Genomic DNA, 24,285 nt, shown 5'->3' with positions numbered 1-24,285 from the left:
ATGGAACAACAGTTGAAAGACAAGGTAAAGGATTTCACCCATTTCTCCATGGCCCTGGATGAGAGCAGTGATGCACATGACACGGCACAGTTGTTGACATTCTTACGAGGCATAACCCCAGAACCCCAAAATTATTTTCCTGCATTGCATTATTCATCAAGAGGTGCTCTGGAAATGTGTTCTGGAAATGAGCCATGTTGTGGATACAGTCACTAAAGTGGTAAACTTCATAAGAGCAGAATCTTTAAACCACGGGCAGTTTGTCTCACTGTTGGAAGAGACAGAGTCGGGTCATGCAGATCTCCCCTACCACACAAACGTGAGATGGCTGAGTTTGGGGAAGGTGTTTAAAAGGGTGTGGGACCTGGAGTCGGAGATCGCTGAGTTTTTGCAAATAAAAGGAAAATATGCGGATTTCCCTCAACTGCAAGATAAAGAATGGTTGGCTGATTTTGTCTTCACCGTGGACATCATGGCCCTCATGAATGAACTGAATTCCAAACTACAAGGGAAGGGCCTTTTTGCACATCAGATTTACAGCCTTGTCAAAGCCTTCAAAGGAAAATTACTCCTCCTGACCCGCCAAGTAGAAGCCAACAATCTCACCCACCTTCCGACACTACTAGTCTGTTCCCTATCAGATGACCAGCGGAAGAAGTATCCATCACTGCTGCATGCTTTTAATGGTGAGTTTTGTTGTCGTTTTGAGGATTTCAAAGTGTTGGAAAATGACATGCTGTTGGTTTCCTCTCCTTTCACCTTCAATGTGGATAACGCTCCCACTGACCTGCAACTTGAGCTTATCGATCTTCAGTCTGATGCAGTGATTGGAGAACTATTCAAAACAATGTCACTGACAAGGTTCTATGCATCTCTCGCTGAAAAAACTTTCCAAAGATTAGGAGTCATGCTCAGAAGATGTTTGTACTGTTTGGGTCAACCTATGTATGTGAACAGACATTTTCAGTGATGACATATGACAAGTCAAGGCACAGATCATCTCTTACTGATTCTCACCTCTCAGCAATCCTGCGCATAGCGACGTCAGAAACTATACCTGACTTCACTGCTCTAGTCAATGCCCATCAGAGACTTCACTCCTCACACTGATTGAGTAGTTTAAATGTAATGTTGAGCTCTCTCTCTTTCTTGTGTTTTTGTTTATATCTGTTAATAAGAGTTCTGTCCGTGGTGCTGAATGCACAGTGTACTTTTCCCTATGTGTAGTTCATTGCATGTTTAATAATGAAAATACCTACCAAAAGGAGAACATGGATGTGGTTTATTTCTGTGCATGTTAAAAAAGTAAAATAAGTAGCATATCTGGACGTGATTTACAGTAGATATCTGTCAACACAGTCATACACATGATGTATAATCCTGTAATATAATTCTAGACCGCAATGGCAAAAATATATTCTAATGTGGCCCTCCATGGAAAATAATTGCCCAGGCCTGATCTAGAGTTTAATTTGGGAGATGGTAACTCGTTAAACAACTTCTTCTGTGGTGCCAAAATCCTAACGAGTTAATTGTTACACGATTAACAATTAAACATAGTTAGTTGATTCGATACATAACAGTCGTCAGATGAATGAAAGTCACGTCACGACCAACGTAACATGAGATGACGACAACAGCACTAAACCGGGACGTTATCTATTGTCTCCTAAACAGACCTATGTCAGGTACCAATACTTTAGGCGCTTTCATTAATTGCACTTTTTGCGACTGTGTATACCCTTGGATCGACAGTGGCAGATAAATCAAGTGCACCTCTAGTACTTGAAAGTATTTGACATATGTATTTCTACTCAGGTTTGACATGTGTAATTCTACTCAGGTTTGACATGTGTATTTCTACTCAGGTTTGACATGTGTATTTCTACTCAGGTTTGACATGTGTAATTCTACTCAGGTTTGACATGTGTATTTCTACTCAGGTTTGACATGTGTATTTCTACTCAGGTTTGACGGGTATTTCTACTCAGGTTTGACATGTGTATTTCTACTCAGGTTTGACATGTGTATTTCTACTCAGGTTTGACATATGTATTTCTACTCAGGTTTGACATGTGTATTTCTACTCAGGTTTGACGTGTAATTCTACTCAGGTTTGACATGTGTATTTCTACTCAGGTTTGACATGTGTAATTCTACTCAGGTTTGTCATGTGTAATTCTACTCAGGTTTGACGTGTATTTCTACTCAGGTTTGACATGTGTATTTCTACTCAGGTTTGACATGTGTAATTCTACTCTGGTTTGACATGTGTATTTCTACTCAGGTTTGACATGTGTAATTCTACTCTGGTTTGGCATGTGTATTTCTACTCAGGTTTGACATGGGTAATTCTACTCTGGTTTGACATGTGTATTTCTACTCAGGTTTGACATGTGTAATTCTACTCTGGTTTGACATGTGTATTTCTACTCAGGTCTGACATATGTATTTCTACTCAGGTTTGTCTCTTATTTTTTTATTTAACCAGGCAAGTCAGTTAAGAACAAATTCTTATTTTACAATGACGGCCTACCCAGGCCAAACCCCCCCTAACGACACTGTGCCAATTGTGTGCCGCCTTATGGGACTCCCAATCACAGCCCGGTTGTGATACAGCCCGGGATCTAAACCGGGGTCTGTAGTGACGCTTCTAGCACTGAGTTTGCAGTGCCTTAGACCGCTACGCCACTGGTGAGCAACTGAATCTCTCTTAGACGGATAACATTTTACTGAACAGGTTTCAGTGACAGGACAGAGAGTCCCAGACTAACCCATATCCCTTGGTGCTGGAGCCTTTCATAGTGTGCTGACTGATGTCAAAATAGGTCCTCAGCCCAGACCCTCTCAGAGTGGCATGTTGCCAGCCAGACCTGGATTCAAATAGTATTTCAAATATTTCAAATACTTCAACTGTATTTCATTGAGCTTGTCTGTTGCAATGCAACCAATTGAAAATTCCAATCGTGTAAAACCCACCCATCTGGTAACCCAGACAAGCTTAAGGAAATGCAATACAAAGTATTTAAACAATTTCTAATACTATTTAAACCCAGGTCTTTATCCAGCAGCAGGCTGTGTCATCTGAGAGGGGAGGAGGGAGATACAGAAATGTCACACTTAATCTCTACTGTAAAATAATGGCAGAGTGGAGTTTAGAAGTCATGCATACTGTATGGAGTTGAGCAGTCATGGATACTGCATGGAGTTGAGCAGTCATGATACTGTATGGAGTTGAGCAGTCATGGATACTGTATGGAGTTGAGCAGTCATGAATACTGTATGGAGTTGAGCAGTCATGAATACTGTATGGAGTTGAGCAGTCATGGATATGGTATGGAGTTGAGAAGTCATGGATACTATATGGAGTTGAGCAGTCATGGATACTGTATGGAGTTGAGCAGTCATGGATACTGTATGGAGTTGAGCAGTCATGAATACTGTATGGAGTTGAGAAGTCATGGATACTGTATGGAGTTGAGCAGTCATGCATACTGTATGGAGTTGAGCAGTCATGGATACTGTATGGAGTTGAGCAGGCATGGATACTGTATGGAGTTGAGACGTCATGGATACTATATGGAGTTGAGACGTCATGGATACTGTATGGAGTTGAGAAGTCATGGATACTGTATGGAGTTGAGCAGTCATGAATACTGTATGGAGTTGAGAAGTCATGGATACTGTATGGAGTTCAGAAGTCATGGATACTGTATGGAGTTGAGCAGTCATGAATACTGTATGGAGTTGAGAAGTCATGGATACTGTATGGAGTTGAGCAGTCATGCATACTGTATGGAGTTGAGCAGTCATGGATACTGTATGGAGTTGAGCAGTCATGGATACTGTATGGAGTTGAGAAGTCATGGATACTGTATGGAGTTCAGAAGTTATGGATACTGTATGGAGTTGAGCAGTCATGGATACTGTATGGAGTTGAGCAGTCATGGATACTGTATGGAGTTGAGAAGTCATGGATACTGTATAGAGTTGAGCAGTCATGGATACTGTATGGAGTTGAGCAGTCATGGATACTGTATGGAGTTGAGAAGTCATGGATACTGTATAGAGTTGAGCAGTCATGGATACTGTATAGAGTTGAGCAGTCATGGATACTGTATGGAGTTGAGCAGTCATGGATACTGTATGGAGTTGAGCAGTCATGGATACTGTATGGAGTTGAGCAGTCATGGATACTGTATGGAGTTGAGCAGTCATGATACTGTATAGAGTTGAGCAGTCATGGATACTGTATGGAGTTGAGCAGTCATGGATACTGTATGCCAGGGTTCCCCAACTGGCGACCATATTGGTGTTTTTATTTGGCCCCCCAAGTTTTCTGAGCAAAGAATAAATAATTTTTCTTTTGTACATAATAAATCAGCTGATTTTAATTTTGGAAATCTGTTCCCAAGTATTTCCACGTATAACAGAGAGAAATGTAATTGTATGCAAATGTAAGCAAGGTTTGAAATTATTATGTTTTAGTCAAATGTTATATCTGTTTGAACTCGCCCATCCGCTCAAGAAAAAAATCGTCCCGTGGCTGACTGTAGTTGGTGATCCCTGCTGTATGGAGTTGAGCAGTCATGGATACTGTCTATAGTAGAATGGAGGGATGGACTTTAGTGCTATAAATTTGGGTTGAGGTTCATTCCATATGAAAAACAATATACACAAAGATTTATTTATAAGACTGTAATCCATTCTATAAATTATTAATCCATTTTGAACCACATTTTCTGTTCAATAATACTATAACCCTTTGATTCTTGTTAGACGGTGGCTCAACCAATACAATAGCCTAAAAATATCCTGAAGAGATAAAATAGGCCTCTTCTGTAACATGTGTACCTATGTAGTTACTCAGCAGGGACTCCCACCCCACTAACATTATTGTTAGGCTACTTCAAGTTTTAAATAAAAATAAAATAATAAAAATAAATACTCAAGATGTAAGATGAAAAATGTTGATGTAATTTAGGTCTCAAGTAGAAATAAACGTTCTGGAAAAAAAGCTATGTAATATTAACACAAACAAGACAGAGTTATGAGGTTTCAGTTTTGTATTACTGCAATAGTTTTGGTACATTAAAAACACACATAAAAGACACTTGAACAAAATGTAGAGACATTTAGCTCAGAGGTGTTTGACAACAACGTGCAATGCCAAGGATGTGGATTTGATTCCCACGGGGGGGCCGGTACAAAAAACGGATACAATCACTACTGTAAGTCGCTCTGAATAAGAACTTATGATGTCAATATATTAGCTGCGTCGGCATAAAATATTTGCCATGTCTATCTTCAATTTCCTGATATCCATCTTTTGTTTTAATATGAATATACAAAATGTACCTTCGGTGTATGTACCAAAAAGGACGAGGGTACATGTCAGATGGTGAATATCTACAGCAAGTGCACTTCAGGACTTTTCACAGTTAAAAATAATAAAATAATGCTTTGTTTTTTCAAAACCAACAGAGTGGTAGGGTAGTAGTTGTCATGGTGACAACTTGGTAGTAGTAGTAGTAGAAGAGTTGCCACGACGATGATTACCTGTGACATGTGACAGTCTGGTACGATTCAGTACAGTATGGAAGCTCAATGGTGTAAAAATATGAAATTGGCAGGGGTTGCGAGGGGGTGGGGTTGTTGACTGTTGATGTGAAAACCAGGTCCTCAAAAAAACAAATTAAGTTTTCTCCTTGTTTGTGCGTTTACTCAGCTTTCTTTTTTCCGACCTCCTCAGGCATGCCTTGGGGTGTAGGGGGCACGGCCGCTGGCTCGGGGTCATCCAAAAAGGCTTGTTTTCTCTCCCTCTCCTTCACCAGCTGAACACCACAGTAGGTCACAAACAGTACAGACAGGGTGGACAGAGGGAAACCTGGAAGACAAAAACAAGAAGTGAGAAATAGACTAGAGAAAGATGTGAAATATAAGATGAAGAAAATATACTTTTGATCGACTGCAGTTTTCAATGTAATTAGACAGGTCAACAGAACAGTTTCCAAGGAAGGAGTACATCTTTATCAGACTGGTCAAGAACAGTTTCCAAGGAAGTAGTACATCTTTATCAGATTGGTAAAGAACAGTTTCCACTGAAGGAGGACATATTTTTTAGACTGGTCAAGAACAGTTTCCAAGGAAGTAGTACATATTTATCAGACTGGTCAAGAACAGTTTCCAAGGAAGGAGTACATCTTTATCAGATTGGTCAAGAACAGTTTCCACTGAAGGAGGACATATTTTTCAGACTGGTCAAGAACAGTTTCAAAGGAAGGAGTACATCTTTTGTCAAACACCTCAGACCAACAAGCCGTTATTCTCTGTGGCGTTTCTTTCTATGTAACTACATACAATATTTACTTTTGGTCTGTAATGTCTACATTTCTACATGACTTTTGAGCATTGTTCTTTGTGTTGTCCGCTCCAATAAAGATCCTTCTTACCTTGGACGATCAGTCTTTTTCCCACCAGCTTGGCGAACTCCAGACTGTTGAGAGCCAGGATGTTGTAGAGGACGATAGTCCAGAAGTTGAGGGCGCCGAAGACGGCTCTGATTCTACGAGACATGGCCTCACCTATGGCATACTGTGGACGGAGGGGACAGAGGGACAAATCCATGGCTTTTGCTAAAGGTCCAATCAGTCTCCAGTCCCTACTTTCTACAGCCAATCCTGCAGATCTGAATCTGACAGGATTGGATTGCAAAGCAATATTGAAATATTGGGAGCCATGTGGCAACATTGGCATCACACCTGATTCAGCTAATCATGATTCCAATGAGCAGCTGATTCATATCAGTACAGTAGCCCCCCCAGAGGGTACAGTAGCCCCTCCCCCAGAGGGTACAGTACACCCCCAGGATGAGGGTTTGTCTACCATAGAGCAGCTCTTTCCCACATAGCATCCATTCATTTTCAATAACAATTTGCCTTGTATTTTTTTAACCCTTACTTTACCAGGTAAGTTGACTGAGAACACATTATCATTTACAGCAATGACCTGGGGATGATTAGACAATTGGAAACTGGGGATGATTAGGTGGCCATGATGGTATGAGGGCTAGATTGGGAATTTAGCCAGGACACCAGGGTTAACACCCCTACTCTTATGATAAGTGCCATGGGATCTTTAGTGACCACAGAGAGTCAGGACATCCCATCCAAAAGACAGCACCCTACACAGGGCAATGTCCCCAATCACTGCCCTGGGGCATTTGGATATGTTTTGTTGTTGACCAGATTAAATAGTGCCTCCTGCTGGCCCTCCAACACCACTTCCAGCAGCATCTGGTCTCCCATCCAAGGATCAAACAGGACCGACCCTGCTTAGCTTCAGAGGCAAGCCAACAGTGAGAGACAGGGAGGTTTGCTGCTGGTGTTAACTTACCTCGATGTTGGAGAAGGGAGGTATGGAGAAGATCTTGTCCACCCAGAGCTCCAGGTTGAGACCGAAGCAGTTGAAGAACGACCAGATGTAGACCAGCTCACATGGACCCAACCACAAAGTGGTCACAACGAACGTACAGATGGTCGCCACCAGCTCCTTGAAGATATTTGTGTGGCTTCCTCCAATGTAGTCGTAAACATACCTGTTAGTGGAGATCGAGATGGAGACAACGTTTGTTAGTACTGAAGGGTTCATTGTTTTGTCTTTGGTCATCAAAGGATGTTCTCCAATGATGGAAGTGGGGGGCCCGAGTGAAACCGTTTAGGAACCACTGATATTGGGGAGTAAATAAGCTTTAAAATGAATTCTGGGCATTAAGAGGGTTTTGAAAATGTTTTGCCATCTTTCGACTATGGGACACTCACTTGCACAGCCAGTCATTGATGCCTCTGTCAAAGTGCCTACAAATTGAAGAGAGGATATCAGTTAGAGAGCATGTAGTCTATATTCATTGACCTAAAACTCAATACTCATTATGATGTCCACGTCCAGCTGTAGATGTATAATGAAATGGCACAGAACACAGCTTCTGACATTCACTAGACAAGTGTTCATATGTGAAGGGTTAGGGTTCTGATACTTACATTTACGTCATTTAGCAGACACTCTTATCCCTGAGTGACTTACAGGAGCAATTAGGTGTAAGTGCTTTACACAAGGGCACGTCGACAGATTTTTCACCTAGTCGGCTCGAGTATTCGAACCAGCAACCATTTGATTACTGGACCAATGCTCTTAACCAGGGATTCACTACATGTGAATCCCTGTGGTGGTTGGACACTTACGTCTCAGCGAACACGTAGAGCATGGTGATACACTTAGGAGGCTGAGGAGGATCCAGATGATCCAGTCTAGCCACAGTGTTGATCACCCCAAACATCACCGCTGCCTTCACCCAGTCATACACCAGGTTAGAGTAGGCCAGACCAGCTACAGATGAGAACAACAAGTTAAGTTCCTGTCCAATCATGCATCATTTGAAACGACATGCAATTAACTTACAGTTTTGTTACAAATGTCAACGTGTCATTGATAATATGTATACGCTATATAGAGAGAAGATAATACCGTAGCATAATATTATATTTGTATTACCACAACCACCACAGCTCTGCAGAGAAATCATGCTAAACTTGATATCTCTTTTAGGTAGTGATATTGGCCTATAAGATGAGGTTGTATTTTTTGTTTTCCTGGTCAGTTTTTCCTGGTCAGGTGAGGAAATAAACAGGATTCAATCCAGTGGATTTATGCAGGGCATACACTACACTATTTCGCGACGAATTCGCCATGTTTTTGCCATCCCAGATTAATTTTAATGATTGGGGTGAAATCCTATGAACTTGGGCTAGGGTCAGTATACGTCGGAACTGGCGTAGTTTGAACAGGTCAAGGACGCACCGATGATGACTGTTCCATTCTCCAGACCCCTGTCGGATGACTCTATCATTTTCTGACATGTCAGACCTTTTTGTCTTACATCTTGTAGTATGAGCAGTGCTACGACGCGATTGGGCAACGGACTACTGCCAATAGCCAATGAGCACTTAGCATGTGAGACCAAAACAAAGATGGTGAAGAGGAGAGCAACAACAACATGCACCGTGTGGACCGAGGTGACGGAAGACAGATTGGGGGAGCTGTGGAGAGAACACTCCCTTTTCAATATTAAACATTTTATATGACCTCCCATTCCCTCTGTAGAATAGAAAGTCCATATTGTCCAAGTCTTACCAACCATTGGCTGGTCCATATTCTGCGCCTCTTCCATTGGCTAGTCTATATTCTGCGCCTCTTCCATTGGCTGGTCCATATTCTGCGCCTCTTCCATTGGCTGGTCCATATTCTGTGCCTCTTCCATTGGCTGGTCCATATTCTGCCCCTCTTCCATTGGCTGGTCCATATTCTGCCCCTCTTCCATTGGCTGGTCCATATTCTGCCCCTCTTCCATTGGCTGGTCCATATGGCTGGCCCATATTCTGCCCCTCTTCCATTGGCTGGTCCATATTCTGCGCCTCTTCCATTGGCTGGTCCATATTCTGCACCTCTTCCATTGGCTGGTCCATATTCTGCACCTCTTCCATTGGCTGGTCCATATTCTGCGCCTTTTCCATTGGCTGGTCCATATTCTGCGCCTCCATCTCTTTCTTGATGTTTCTGAACACCTTAATTGTGCACACTAATAAAGCTGCTCGCTGTTCCCGTTATGTTTGTGTTATGGCATTTTTTTATGACAACTGAGAAATACAGGGCATGATTAACTAGGGAATCATGGTGTAATGTGAGCACCCACATCCTGGGGTTGAGGATGGTTTGAATGAAAGATTTGGGACAAGAAAATCGGGAAATGTGTTACTATTTAGAAGTCGTGTAGTGTACGCCCAGCATTAAGCCGGGATTCAATCCGATCGCACTTTGCTGACACTGTACCATTAAAAGGTCATTTCCGATTGAGAAAACGTATGCAGTATTTACCTTGAAGAAAACATATGCAGTGTTTACCTTGAAGAAAACATATGCAGTGTTTACCTTTAAGAAAACATATGCAGTGTTTACCTTGAAGAAAACATTTGCAGTGTTTACCGTGAATGCAGTCTCTGCGAACACGGGAACATTGCCTTTAAAAGGTGCATTGTCGACAAAGTGTGATGGGATTGAATCCCGGAATTAGTGCATTTCAATGCTTAATAAGAAGGGCTACAACCTTTTTCATGATTATGTGTCCCGATCAGGAAAAACTCCTGGCCCCACTGATCAAGGTTGAACTTTAAAGTTAGCTGAACTGACCCAAAGACCAGTCGGACAGCTGCTTGACCAGCTTCATGTCGTTGGGGATGGTCAGGATGTACAGGTAGTGGAAGAACACGTCCACCACCAAAATGGCTCCCAGGTGCAACAAAGCTCCGGTGGTAATGTTCCACATCTCTCTCTGCTTACGGGTCAGGTTAGGGTTGTTGGCCTGGGGGGGATTCAAAGTTCAAAGTTTAAAGATCATTGTATGGTAAAAATGACTGACCAATACATTAGTTCTATAAAACAACAAATATATAGAAAACAAACTAAAGTGACATCAAATTGATGAACTATATACTGTAGTGAAATCTTACAATGTCAATTTAATTATGGCTGCCAGCTTCATCTGCTCAAGGATATAACACATCTGAACATGATAATGATGGAACGTCTGGATGGGTCCAAAGAAGAAGAATGACTCACCTGAACATGGAACTGATCGAAAGTCTGGATGGGTCCAAAGTAGAAGAATGACTCACCTGAACATGGAACTGATCGAAAGTCTGGATGGGTCCAAAGTAGAAGAATGACTCACCTGAACATGGAACTGATCGAAAGTCTGGATAGGTCCAAAGTAGAAGAATGGAAGGTAGAAGTTGTATTTGAGCAGGTCAATGAAGGTGTAGTTGCCGTCCTTCTTCTCACAGTTCTCCAGAGCAAAGCTCATACAGCGCATTATGGTGAAACAGGATCCTCCATAGAACAGGATGTCTTGCAGGTCGAAGTAGCCCGTCACGAAACCTTCCTGGAGGAGATGTGAACATGATGTCAGTCATTACTGAGGAAGTTTTGTCAAACAACTGACATCTTCCCAATATGGATGCCATACTTTGTCAAGACTTCAAACTTCTATTCAATAACTAATACACCAATGACTATTAAAAAATCCATTCCAGAAAGTTAAGCTACATACATTTAGAAGCTAGTTCAAAATACTAATGACAGTTGGTGCATATTTACTTTGAAATGTGTGTCTAATCGCAGTCACAAAGATGGTACTTCCAGGACCAACGTTTTTTCCCTCAGCTCCGGGAAGAAAGTGAATCTGCACCAGCTATGTACCAGGATAGTGCTGGACCGTTAAAGTTTAGTTCTGAATACACAGGACATGGTGTTGTGAATCCATTGTACCAATAGTTGATTGCGAACACTAACCTGACACTTGCTTGACGTTGTTGAGACAAGGACAGGGATAGGATAGATATTTCAAGTGGTCCAATCAATCAGAGAGATCTAAGTTTAGCCAACCCACCTGCCAGGTATTAAAAGGTTCCATCTTGAAGGTGGCCAGGCTGGCGAGACCGGCGACAAAGACGATCCACTTCCTCTTGACCAGAGCCACGCTGTAGAGGATGAAGCAGTGTGAAAGGACCAGAGCCAGGAAGCCCCCGCCCATACTGACCAACACCGCCAAGCCACCGTACAACCCATAGATCAACGACCTGTGCTGTGGAGCAGGAAGAGCCAACATTATTACAAGGTTGTAACAAGGTTATTTGAATATATATATTTTTTTTTTTACAATGTTATTGCAAGGTTGTTATAAGGTTACCACAAGGTTATTACAATGTTGTTATTATAATGTTATTACATTGTTTTTACAATGTTGTTATTATAATGTTATTACAAAGTTGTTATGATAATGTTGTTACAATGTTGTTATGATAATGTTATGACAAAGTAATTATGATAATATTATTACAATGTTGTAACAATGTTGTGACAATGTTGTAAAAATTGTATGATATGTTATTATTACAACTATATAGCAATGTTATTAGAACTTAATTACAAGGTTAAATCAATGTTATCAGAAATGTCAGTGGTTGTAGTGATAACACTAGGACATTATACTATGATGTAATATACTCAAGTCTATATGACATACGTATCAAACAGATACATTAGTAACCAAACAGCAGCGATGACTACGTCATAGACGGTTGATTACACTAAAGTGAAGAGTTATCTATTGTGTTTAATAATGTTACCTTGCAATACCAATCATCCATACCAATCTTCATCGCAAGCGCAAAACAAAACAAAAAGCATGTTTAAAACATACATGAGCACATTTGTCAGGTGTTTACCCATTAAATTATTGGGAGCATAATCTTTGATTATACATAAATGTGCTATTCCATTAGTCAGCCAACTCATGCTTTTTACTAGGCAGGATTATACAATAATAACAACAACACTCCAAATTACAGTGCTATGCAAATTAACATTCAGTTACTATAACAACATGTTAATACAATGCTGTTTCTGGCGTAATTACAGTGGCACTACACAGGTATACGAGCAACTAGAGGCGTCAGGAGCGCTAGGTAAAAATCTGTCGTTCTGCCTCTGAGCAAGGCAGTTAACCCCCAACAACTGACATGGATGTCGATTAAGGCAGCGGGGTTGGGTTAAGTACGGAAGACACATTTCAGTTGGATGCATTCAGTTGTACATCTGACTAGGTATCCCCCTTTCCCTTAATGTAAATTGTTACACATACCTAAAAAGCTACATTTTGGCTTTATCCCCTCACTGGTATCCTATTCTCTCTAAAGTGCACTACTATATTGACCAGAGCCCTATAAGGGTGCCTTTTGAGACCTACATTTTGAGTGTGGGAAGTCATTGTAACTGTGAATACACACCCTGGGAGATATCAGGGAGCAGACTTTGGCAAAGATCACATGACCGGCGAGGGCGAATAGGATGTGATTACGGAATGTTGTGAACCACATCACCCATTCAAAATCAGCAACGTCCTACAACACATGAAAAAACAAATAGATAAATTCACATATCAATTTCATCAATTCAATCAATAAAAAAAAGGTGTGTAAAATGTATTAGTAATGCAACACAGTCTCACGAGTAACAGAGAGATAAATCTATTCCATTAGTTAGAACATATTAAGCCTAGTACTGGACTAATTAACATGCTCAATGGAGAACCTCACTTTTCAGTCCAGGACTAGGTTTAATCTGTTTCAGTGTATGGGAGGGCTTGTACATGACATACTGGGAACGAACCACTGACCATTTTCCTGCCGAAGTAGTGCCATCCTGGTTTCACGCTCTTCTTGAACACCTTCCTGTTCACATTGTCTGAAAACCGAACAGGAAAGGGAATTACTGTACACTGACGACTGATGGACAAACCATTTAAAACAACAAAAGTGAGAGTTTTGTTGGATTCTGTCAGAGATGAGGGGAACTCAGACAGGCTCTGTTGGATTCCGTCAGAGATGAGGGGAACTCAGACAGGCTCTGTTGGATTCTGTCAGAGATGAGGGGAACTCAGACAGGCTCTGTTGGATTCTGTCAGAGATGAGGGAAAATCAGACAGGCTCTGTTGGATTCTGTCAGAGATGAGGGGAACTCAGACAGGCTCTGTTGGATTCTGTCAGAGATGAGGGAAAATCAGACAGGCTCTGTTGGATTCTGTCAGAGATGAGGGGAACTCAGACAGGCTCTGTTGGATTCTGTCAGAGATGAGGGAAAATCAGACAGGCTCTGGTGGATTCTGTCAGAGATGAGGGAAAATCAGACAGGCTCTGTTGGATTCTGTCAGAGATGAGGGGAACTCAGACAGGCTCTGTTGGATTCTGTCAGAGATGAGGGGAACTCAGACAGGCTCTGTTGGATTCTGTCAGAGATGAGGGAAAATCAGACAGGCTCTGTTGGATTCTGTCAGAGATGAGGGGAACTCAGACAGGCTCTGTTGGATTCTGTCAGAGATGAGGGAAAATCAGACAGGCTCTGTTGGATTCTGTCAGAGATGAGGGGAACTCAGACAGGCTCTGTTGGATTCCGCCAGAGATGAGGGGAACTCAGACAGGCTCTGTTGGATTCTGTCAGAGATGAGAGGTATTCAGACTGGCTCTTTAGGAGTGGTTACATGGACTAGCGTGAACTGAGATCTCCAGAATACTGTGTGATTTATCTGTTGTTAATGTGTTTTAGATTGTTTGTATCATATCCTAGCCTGACGAATCAAACTGAGTTCTTCTGCTGCTCTGGTTCTAACGTCCGTGGGCGTGGCGTTTGGCCGGACTAAGGAGTCTGGGTAGCCAGGCTAAGGAGTCTGGGTAGCCAGGCAAACCGCATCCATCTTCTGTCTGATACAATCTTTTTTACCTTTGAACTTGTGTAATTGGGAAAAAAAGACAGTTACGTGTTGATATTTCCATGGAGTGTGTTATTTTGGTAAGAGCAGCAGCATGCCCTCAGGTAGCCTGTTTCTGGTCTCAGGTTCAGGAATGGCTGAAAATGCATAGCATTGATCTAAAATTGACCCTAGAAATAGTACTGTTAGGAGATCTGGAGAGACCGGGTCAGTCAATTACTAATATACTAATACTCTTAGTAAAAGTATTTATCTTCAACACTCAATCTGTAGATTCTATTCGATTAGATAGATTGAAATTGTACGTTAAACATCATAGCATAGTTGAAAGATATGTGTTGCGTAGAAACACGAAGTGGGTGGCCAGCAGAGATAGATGGGATGGGCTGAGGGAAGCTGAGGGTTGGTATGTGGAATTGGAGACAAGTGGGAGTGGAGTTGCTGTGTGAGAGAGAGAATGATGCTCAAAAGATAAAGGAGAAAAAAAAGTCTAAATAAAACAAAATAAAACTACATTTGAATGACACTAAGTGGCAGTGTTTTTACAACTAATGCCGGTTTGCCTGAGGCTGATGTGATGCAGGTGTTTGTACACACACTCTCATTCAAATAAACACATACAAGAACACACACATACATGTAATAGTGCCAGACATGCACACAAACATATAAAGTAGGCATTGCTGTTATGATTTCAGTTGTCCTTGATGTCCTTTGTTTAACTTTGCATTGTTGTTTGCTGTTTTCTTCTGTCTTTTCCTTTTTTCTCTTTAGTTCATTCTCTTGGTTGTTGGTGCATTGGGGGGTTCTTGGGGGTGGGGAATGGAATTAATTGTATTATATATTTATTTTTCTTTGGGGGGGACTGTGGGAGGGGTCTCGAATGGTTGAGGGACAGCTATTGGGGAACTGTGGGGGGATCTTGGAGGGTTGAGGGACAGCTATTGGGGAACTGTAGGGGGGATCTTGGAGGGTTGAGGGTCAGCTATTGGGGAACTGTGGGGGGATCTTGGAGGTTTGAGGGAGCAGCTATTGGAGAACTGTGGGGGGATCTTGGAGGTTTGAGGGACAGCTATTGGGGAACTGTGGGGGGGTCTTGGAGGGTTGAGGGACAGCTATTGGGGAACTGTGGGGGGGATCTTGGAGGGTTGAGGGGAGGCTATTGGGGAACTGTGGGGGGATCTTGGAGGGTTGAGGGACAGCTATTGGGGAACTGTGGGGGGGATCTTGGAGGGTTGAGGGAACAGCTATTGGGGAACTGTGGGGGATCTTGGAGGGTTGAGGGACAACTATTGGGGAACTGTGGGGGGATCTTGGAGGGTTGAGGGACAGCTATTGGGGAACTGTGGGGGGATCTTGGAGGGTTGAGGGACAGCTATTGGGGAACTGTGGGGGGATCTTGGAGGGTTGAGGGACAGCTATTGGGGAACTGTGGGGGGATCTTGGTGGATTGAGGGTCAGCTATTGGGGAACTGTGGGGGGATCTTGGAGGTTTGAGGGACAGCTATTGGGGAACTGTGGGGGGGATCTTGGAGGGTTGAGGGACAGCTATTGGGGAACTGTGGGGGGGATCTTGGAGGAATGAGGGACAGCTATTGGGGAACTGTGGGGGGATCTTGGAGGGTTGAGGGACAGCTATTGGGGAACTGTGGGGGGGATCTTGGAGGTTTGAGGGACAGCTATTGGGGAACTGTGGGGGGATCTTGGAGGGTTGAGGGACAACTATTGGGGAACTGTGGGGGGATCTTGGAGAGTTGAGGGTCAGCTATTGGGGAACTGTGGGGGAATCTTGGAGGGTTGAGGGACAGCTATTGGAGAACTGTGGGGGGATCTTGGAGGGTTGAGGGACAGCTATTGGGGAACTGTGGGGGGATCTTGGAGGGTTGAGGGAGCAGCTATTGGGGAACTGTGGGGGGGGATCTTGGAGGGTTGAGGGTCAGCTATTGGGGAACTGTGGGGGGATCTTGGAGGGTTGAGGGACAGCTATTGGGGAACTGTGGGGGGATCTTGGAGGGTTGAGGAACAGCTATTGGGGAACTGTGGGGGGATCTTGGAGGGTTGAGGGGCAGCTATTGGGGAACTGTAGGGGGATCTTGGAGGGTTGAGGGACAGCTATTGGGGAACTGTGGGGGGATCTTGGAGGTTTGAGGGACAGCTATTGGGGAACTGTGGGGGGGATCTTGGAGGGTTGAGGGTAAGCTATTGGGGAACTGTGGGGGGATCTTGGAGGATTGAGGGGAGCTATTGGGGAACTGTGGGGGGGATCTTGGAGGGTTGAGGGAGCAGCTATTGGGGAACTGTGGGGGGATCTTGGAGGGTTGAGGGTCAGCTATTGGGGAACTGTGGGGGGATCTTGGAGGGTTGAGGGAGCAGCTATTGGGGAACTGTGGGGGGATCTTGGAGGGTTGAGGGACAGCTATTGGGGAACTGTGGGGGGATCTTGGAGGGTTGAGGGACAGCTATTGGGGAACTGTGGGGGGATCTTGGAGGATTGAGGGTCAGCTATTGGGGAACTGTGGGGGGATCTTGGAGGGTTGAGGGACAGCTATTGGGGAACTGTGGGGGGGGGATCTTGGAGGGTTGAGGGACAGCTATTGGGGAACTGTGGGGGGGATCTTGGAGGGTTGAGGGACACCTATTGGGGAACTGTAGGGGGGATCTTGGAGGGTTGAGGGACAGCTATTGGGGAACTGTGGGGGGGTCTTGGAGGGTTGAGGGACAGCTATTGGGGAACTGTGGGGGGATCTTGGAGGGTTGAGGGACAACTATTGGGGAACTGTGGGGGGATCTTGGAGGGTTGAGGGACAGCTATTGGGGAACTGTGGGGGGATCTTGGAGGGTTGAGGGACAGCTATTGGGGAACGGTGGGGGGATCTTGGAGGGTTGAGGGAGAGCTATTGGGGAACTGTGGGGGGATCTTGGAGGATTGAGGGACAGCTATTGGGGAACTGTGGGGGGGTCATGGAGGGTTGAGGGACAACTATTGGGGAACTGTAGGGGGGATCTTGGAGGGTTGAGGGACAGCTATTGGGGAACTGTGGGGGGATCTTGGTGGGTTGGGGGACAGCTATTGGGGAACTGTGGGGGATCTTGGAGGGTTGAGGGACAGCTATTGGGGAACTGTGGGGAGATCTTGGAGGGTTCAGGCTTCACTAGATTGTGATCATGAAAAAGGAAACTATGACATATTTTATATCACTATCATGCACACGCACCCTAACACATAAGGATGGCTCTGTTGCGGAAAGTATCTTGATGCTGTATTGTTATCCTTCATGTTCTAATACTTTAATGTTACCCCTTCCTTGTGTTTCTTGTAATAAATAATTATAAAAAAATATTTAAAAAACTTCCGACTTCAACTGTATGTTAAAACACTTTGGTTTTACTAATAAATATGTTTAAATGGAAAAGGAAAAGAAGAGCAGCAGCATACTGAGCAAAGCCCCAACAACATTGCATAACCTACTTAGTTATCACAAAGCCCTTCATATTTTCCACAATAATAATCATATCCTCACAGCCGTCCTCATATTTGTGGAGATTATGTTCCAGCGTGTATCATAGCCCTCAATGATTGAACTGAAATATTCCATGGAACAGGAGACAAGGAAAATAACAGCACTTTCTGGGGTGGAGACAGAAATACTCTGACAAGGAGAACTAGCGCTGTGCTTCTCAGGTCCAAGGCACAGAAAGACAACCTTGCTGCCGGGTATACTGGTACATTTGAAAGGCCCATATGATAGAAAGAAGGAGAAAATTATATCACTCTCGAAAGTTCAACCATACATACTGACAATGAGCACTAGTCCAGCAGTTCACATGTTCCTACAACAACCTATAATACAACGTATAATACAACCTATAATACAACCTATATTACAACCTATAATACAACCTACTGTACAACCTACTGTACAACCTATAATACAACCTATAATACAACCTATAATACAACCTACTGTACAACCTATATTACAACCTATAATACAACCTACTGTACAACCTACTGTACAACCTATAATACAACCTATAATACAACCTATAATACAACCTACTGTACAACCTATAATACAACCTACTGTACAACCTATAATACAACCTATAATACAACCTATAATACAACCTATATTACAACCTACTGTACAACCTATAATACAACCTACTGTACAACCTATAATACAACCTATAATACAACCTATAAAACAACCTACTGTACAACCTATAATACAACCTACTGTACAACCTATAATACAACCTATAATACAACCTACTGAACAACCTATAATACAACCTATAGTACAACCTATAATACAACCTATAATACAACCTACTGTACAACCTATAATACAACCTATAATACAACCTATAATACAACCTATAATACAACCTACTGTACAACCTATAATACATCCCATAATACAACCTATAATACAACCTATAATACAACCTATAATACAACCCATAATACAACCTACTGTACAACCTATAATACAACCTATAATACAACCTATAATACAACCTACTGTACAACCTATAATACAACCTATAATACAACCTATAATACAACCTATAATACATCCCATAATACAACCTACTGTACAACCTATAATACATCCCATAATACAACCTATAATACAACCTATAATACAACCTATAATACAACCCATAATACAACCTATAATACAACCTATAATACAACCTATAATACAACCTATAATACAACCCACTGTACAACCTATAATACAACCTATAATACAACCTATAATACAACCTATAATACAACCTATAATACAACCCATAATACAACCTACTGTACAACCTATAATACAACCTATAATACAACCTATAATACAACCTACTGTACAACCTATAATACAACCTATAATACAACCTATATTACAACCTACTGTACAACCTATAATACAACCTACTGTACAACCTATAATACAACCTATAATACAACCTATAAAACAACCTACTGTACAACCTATAATACAACCTATAATACAACCTATATTACAACCTATAATACAACCTATAATACAACCTACTTTACAACCTATAATACAACCTATAATACACCCTATAATACAACCTACTGTACAACCTATAATACAACCTATAATTAAACCTACTGTACAACCTATAATACAACCTATAATACAACCTATAGTACAACCTATAATACAACCTATAGTACAACCTATAATACAACCTATAATACAACCTTGAATACAACCTATAATACAACCTATAATACAACCTATAATACAACCTACTGTACAACCTATAATACAACCTATAATACAACCTATAATACAACCTATAATTCAACCTACTGTACAACCTATAATAGAACCTATAATACAACCTATAATACAACCTATAATACAACCTATAATACAACCTACTGTACAACCTATAATACATCCCATAATACAACCTATAATACAACCTATAATACAACCCATAATACAACCTACAGTACAACCTATAATACAACCTGTAATACAACCTATAATACAACCTATAATACAACCTATAATACAACCTATAATACAACCTACTGTACAACCTATAATACAACCTATAATACAACCTACTGTACAACCTATAATACAACCTATAATACACCCTATAATACAACCTATAATACAACCTATAATACAACCTACTGTACAACCTATAATAAAACCTATAATACAATCCATAATACAACCTATAATACAACCTATAATACACCCTATAATACAACCTATAATACAATCTACTGTGCAACCTATAATACAACCTATAATACAATCCATAATACAACCTATAATACAACCTATAATACAACCTATAATACAACCTATAATACAACCCATAATACAACCTATAATACAACCTATAATACAACCTATAATACAACCTACTATACAACCTATAATACAACCTATAATACAACCTATAATACATCCTATAATACAACCTACTGTACAACCTATAATACAACCTATAATACAACCTATAATACAACCTATAATACAACCTACTGTACAACCTATAATACAACCTATAATACAACCTATAATACAACCTATAATACATCCTATAATACAATCTACTGTACAACCTATAATACAACCTATAATACAATCTACTGTACAACCTATAATACAACCTATAATACAATCCATAATACAACCTATAATACATCCTATAATACAACCTACTGTACAACCTATAATACAACCTATAATACAACCTATAATACAATCTACTGTACAACCTATAATACAACCTATAATACAACCTATAATACAACCTATAATACAATCCATAATACAACCTATAATACAACCTATAACACAATCTACTGTACAACCTATAATACAACCTATAATACAACCTACAATACAACCCATAATACAACCTACTGTACAACCTATAATACATCCCATAATACAACCTACTGTACAACCTATAATACATCCCATAATACAACCTACTGTACAACCCATAATACAACCTATAATACAACCTACTGTACAACCTATAATACAACCTATAATACAACCTACTGTACAACCTATAATACATCCCAGAATACAACCTACTGTACAACCTATAATACATCCCATAATAGAACCTACTGTACAACCTATAATACATCCCATAATACAACCTATAATACATCCCATAATACAACCTATAATACAACCTATAATACAACCTACTGTACAACCTATAATATAACCTATAATACAACCTATAATACAACCTACTGTACAACCTATAATACAACCTATAATACAACCTATAATACAACCTACTGTACAACCTATAATACAACCTATAATACAACCTATATTACAACCTACTGTACAACCTATAATACAACCTACTGTACAACCTATAATACAACCTATAATACAATCTACTACAACCTATAATACATCCCATAATACAACCTATAATACAACCTATAATACAACCTACTGTACAACCTATAATACAACCTATAATACAACCTATAATACAACCTACTGTACAACCTATAATACAACCTACAATACAACCTATAATACAACCTATAATACAACCTACTGTACAACCTATAATACATCCCATAATACAACCAACTGTACAACCTATAATACATCCCATAATACAACCTACTGTACAACCTATAATACAACCTACTGTACAACCTATTATACAACCTATAATACAACCCATAATACAACCTATAATACAACCTATAATACAACCTATAATACAACCTACTGTACAACCTATAATACAACCTATAATACAACCTATAATACAACCTATAATACAACCCATAATACAACCTATAATACAACCTATAATACAACCTATAATACAACCTACTGTACAACCTATAATACATCCCATAATACAACCTATAATACATCCCATAATACAACCTACTGTACAACCTATAATACAACCTATAATACAACCTACTGTACAACCTATAATACAACCTATAATACATCCCATAATACAACCTACTGTACAACCTATAATACAACCCATAACACAACCTATAATACATCCTACTGTACAACCTATAATACAACCGATAATACAACCTATAATACAACCTATAATACAACCTATAATACAACCTACTGTACAACCTATAATACAACCTATAATACAACCTATATTACAACCTACTGTACAACCTATAATACAACCTACTGTACAACCTATAATACAACCTATAATACAACCTATAAAACAACCTACTGTACAACCTATAATACAACCTATAATACAACCTATAATACAACCTATAATACAACCTACTGTACAACCTATAATACAACCTATAATACAACCTATAATACAACCTATATTACAACCTACTGTACAACCTATAATACAACCTATAATACAATCCATAATACAACCTATAATACAACCTATAATACAACCTATAATACAACCTATAATACAACCTATAATATAACCTATAATACATCCCATAATACATCCTATAATACAACCCATAATACAACCTATAATACAACCTACTGTACAACCTACTGTACAACCTATAATACATCCCATAATACAACCTACTGTACAACCTATAATACAACCTATAATACAACCTATAATACATCCCATAATACAACCTATAATACAACCTATAATACATCCCATAATACAACCTACTGTACAACCTATAATACAACCTATAATACAACCTATAATACAACCTACTGTACAACCTATAATACAATCTATAATACAACTGTCGTGTCTTTGGGTTACCATTAAACGGAAGATATGTTTATCAATTAGCTCCCTGTAATTATTATCACGCGATTAAACTGATTAATCGTTTAATTGTAATTAACTAGGAGATCGGGGCACCAAGGAGAATATTCAGATTACAAAGCTATAGTTTTCCTAATATAACTTTCCTGTACTATAATATTCTATTCTATTATAGTATAGGCCGATTATCTTCTAGTTTCAATGGTGTATTTTACCTCTAGTCCAGTTTCATTCCAAACGTCGTAAATTATTGTATCTGCACGAACCCAGTCTTTACTAAAATCATCCATACATCAATTGTCTTAAAATCATTTATTTACTACACTAAGTAATTAAAAGAAAAACATACAAACAGTCATTATCGTCACAAAGGATTGTTAGAGGAATGTGCCCTTGTGGGCTAAACAGGCAGGTCGGCCTGTTGAACAATGGGTCATAAACGGTCCGCTGAGAAGTTACACAGAGTTCATTAATATTAACAATTGACAATTGAAGGCTCACTCATTCGGGAACAATTGCAATCAATATATATTTACGCTCAGTGTGTCGTCGTTCTTTGTTGGAGAGTTCGGTTCTGTTGGAGAGTCTCTCTCTCGGTTAGAATGGATCTTTCAAAGCGACATTCATTAATGTCGTCATAGAATGGTTGTTTCGTTGGTCTTCGCGTTCGATGATATAATTTACTTAGCTGCAGACTAATAATTAATATCAAAGACTTGTTCTTATTCTGTCGGTATCAATAGTCTAAAAGTTAACCACGTGGTATGGTTCACTTTCAGTAGAGGAATTAGATGGTAGAACCTATGTGGCCACGGAGTGTAGGCCTGGTCTGTAGAAATGTAAATCAGGGGGTGTTTTATAGTGCCCATCGAACATGCTTGTCAAATGACGCCTGGTCCTGTATGTGTCCCTGGGGTGTGCCTATGACTGAGTTAGATTTGGTTACAGAAATACAATTCTATCACATTACATCAGTACATAGCATCTCAATGTCTTACAAAAGCTTTATCCTTATTAATACATTCTATACAACCATTATGATGCTATTATATAAACAGTTTTATGGTAATATGGCTATATTGTCTCTTCTGAGTATCACAAAATTGTACCAAGCGGATCAGTTCGTAGCTGGATTCTTCAACAATCTTCCATACCTTCTCCAGAACACAAAATGTCGCTTGGCTCTCCAATTCCATGAGTTGGAAGAATTTCCTGTGTCTCTCTATGGGCCATGTGGCCAGAGACTCTCCTGGAATTTTAGAGTTTTTACGACCCTTTACACACAGGGTGGATTGGGTGCAAAAGGGAGGGGTCAACTGTCCTCCCTGTACCAAAAGAGGCCAAAGTCATGACACAACCTATAATACAACCCATAATACAAACCTACTGTACAACCTATAATACATCCCATAATACAACCTACTGTACAACCTATAATACATCCCATAATACAACCTACTGTACAACCTATAATACAACCTATAATACAACGTACTGTACAACCTATAATACAACCTATAATACAACCTATAATACATCCCATAATACAACCTATAATACAACCTATAATACAACCTATAATACAACCTACTGTACAACTTATA

At 40.4% G+C, this 24,285-nt stretch overlaps 2 protein-coding genes across 5 annotated transcripts in view; one reads left to right on the top strand and one right to left on the bottom strand.

Moving 5' to 3' along the window:
• LOC145860417 (general transcription factor II-I repeat domain-containing protein 2A-like) lies at positions 1-1,209 on the top strand. Its single transcript, XM_082961401.1, has 2 exons — positions 1-24; positions 122-1,209. Exons 1-2 carry the CDS (start codon positions 1-3, stop codon positions 968-970), a joined length of 873 nt encoding a protein of 290 aa, XP_082817527.1. The 3' UTR covers positions 971-1,209.
• A 3,839-nt stretch (positions 1,210-5,048) lies between these two features.
• The window catches only part of hhatla (hedgehog acyltransferase like, a), a 35,448-nt gene continuing 16,211 nt past the window's right edge, over positions 5,049-24,285 (bottom strand). For 3 of the 4 annotated variants that reach the window (XM_082960657.1, XM_082960658.1, XM_014141415.3), the window contains exons 3-12: positions 13,289-13,356; positions 12,900-13,013; positions 11,501-11,695; positions 10,784-10,993; positions 10,243-10,414; positions 8,241-8,385; positions 7,821-7,856; positions 7,396-7,597; positions 6,453-6,594; positions 5,049-5,887 (exon numbers count right to left, since the gene is read on the bottom strand). In XM_082960657.1, coding sequence (XP_082816783.1) covers positions 5,721-5,887; positions 6,453-6,594; positions 7,396-7,597; positions 7,821-7,856; positions 8,241-8,385; positions 10,243-10,414; positions 10,784-10,993; positions 11,501-11,695; positions 12,900-13,013; positions 13,289-13,356 — 1,451 coding nt within the window. In that variant the 3' untranslated portion in view covers positions 5,049-5,720. 4 annotated transcript variants of the gene reach the window in all.

This window comes from Salmo salar, chromosome 14, assembly GCF_965601325.2.
Source record: "Salmo salar chromosome 14, fSalSal1, whole genome shotgun sequence".
NCBI classification, from domain to species: Eukaryota; Metazoa; Chordata; class Actinopteri; order Salmoniformes; family Salmonidae; genus Salmo; species Salmo salar.
This window is presented reverse-complemented; position numbering and strand designations above follow the sequence as displayed.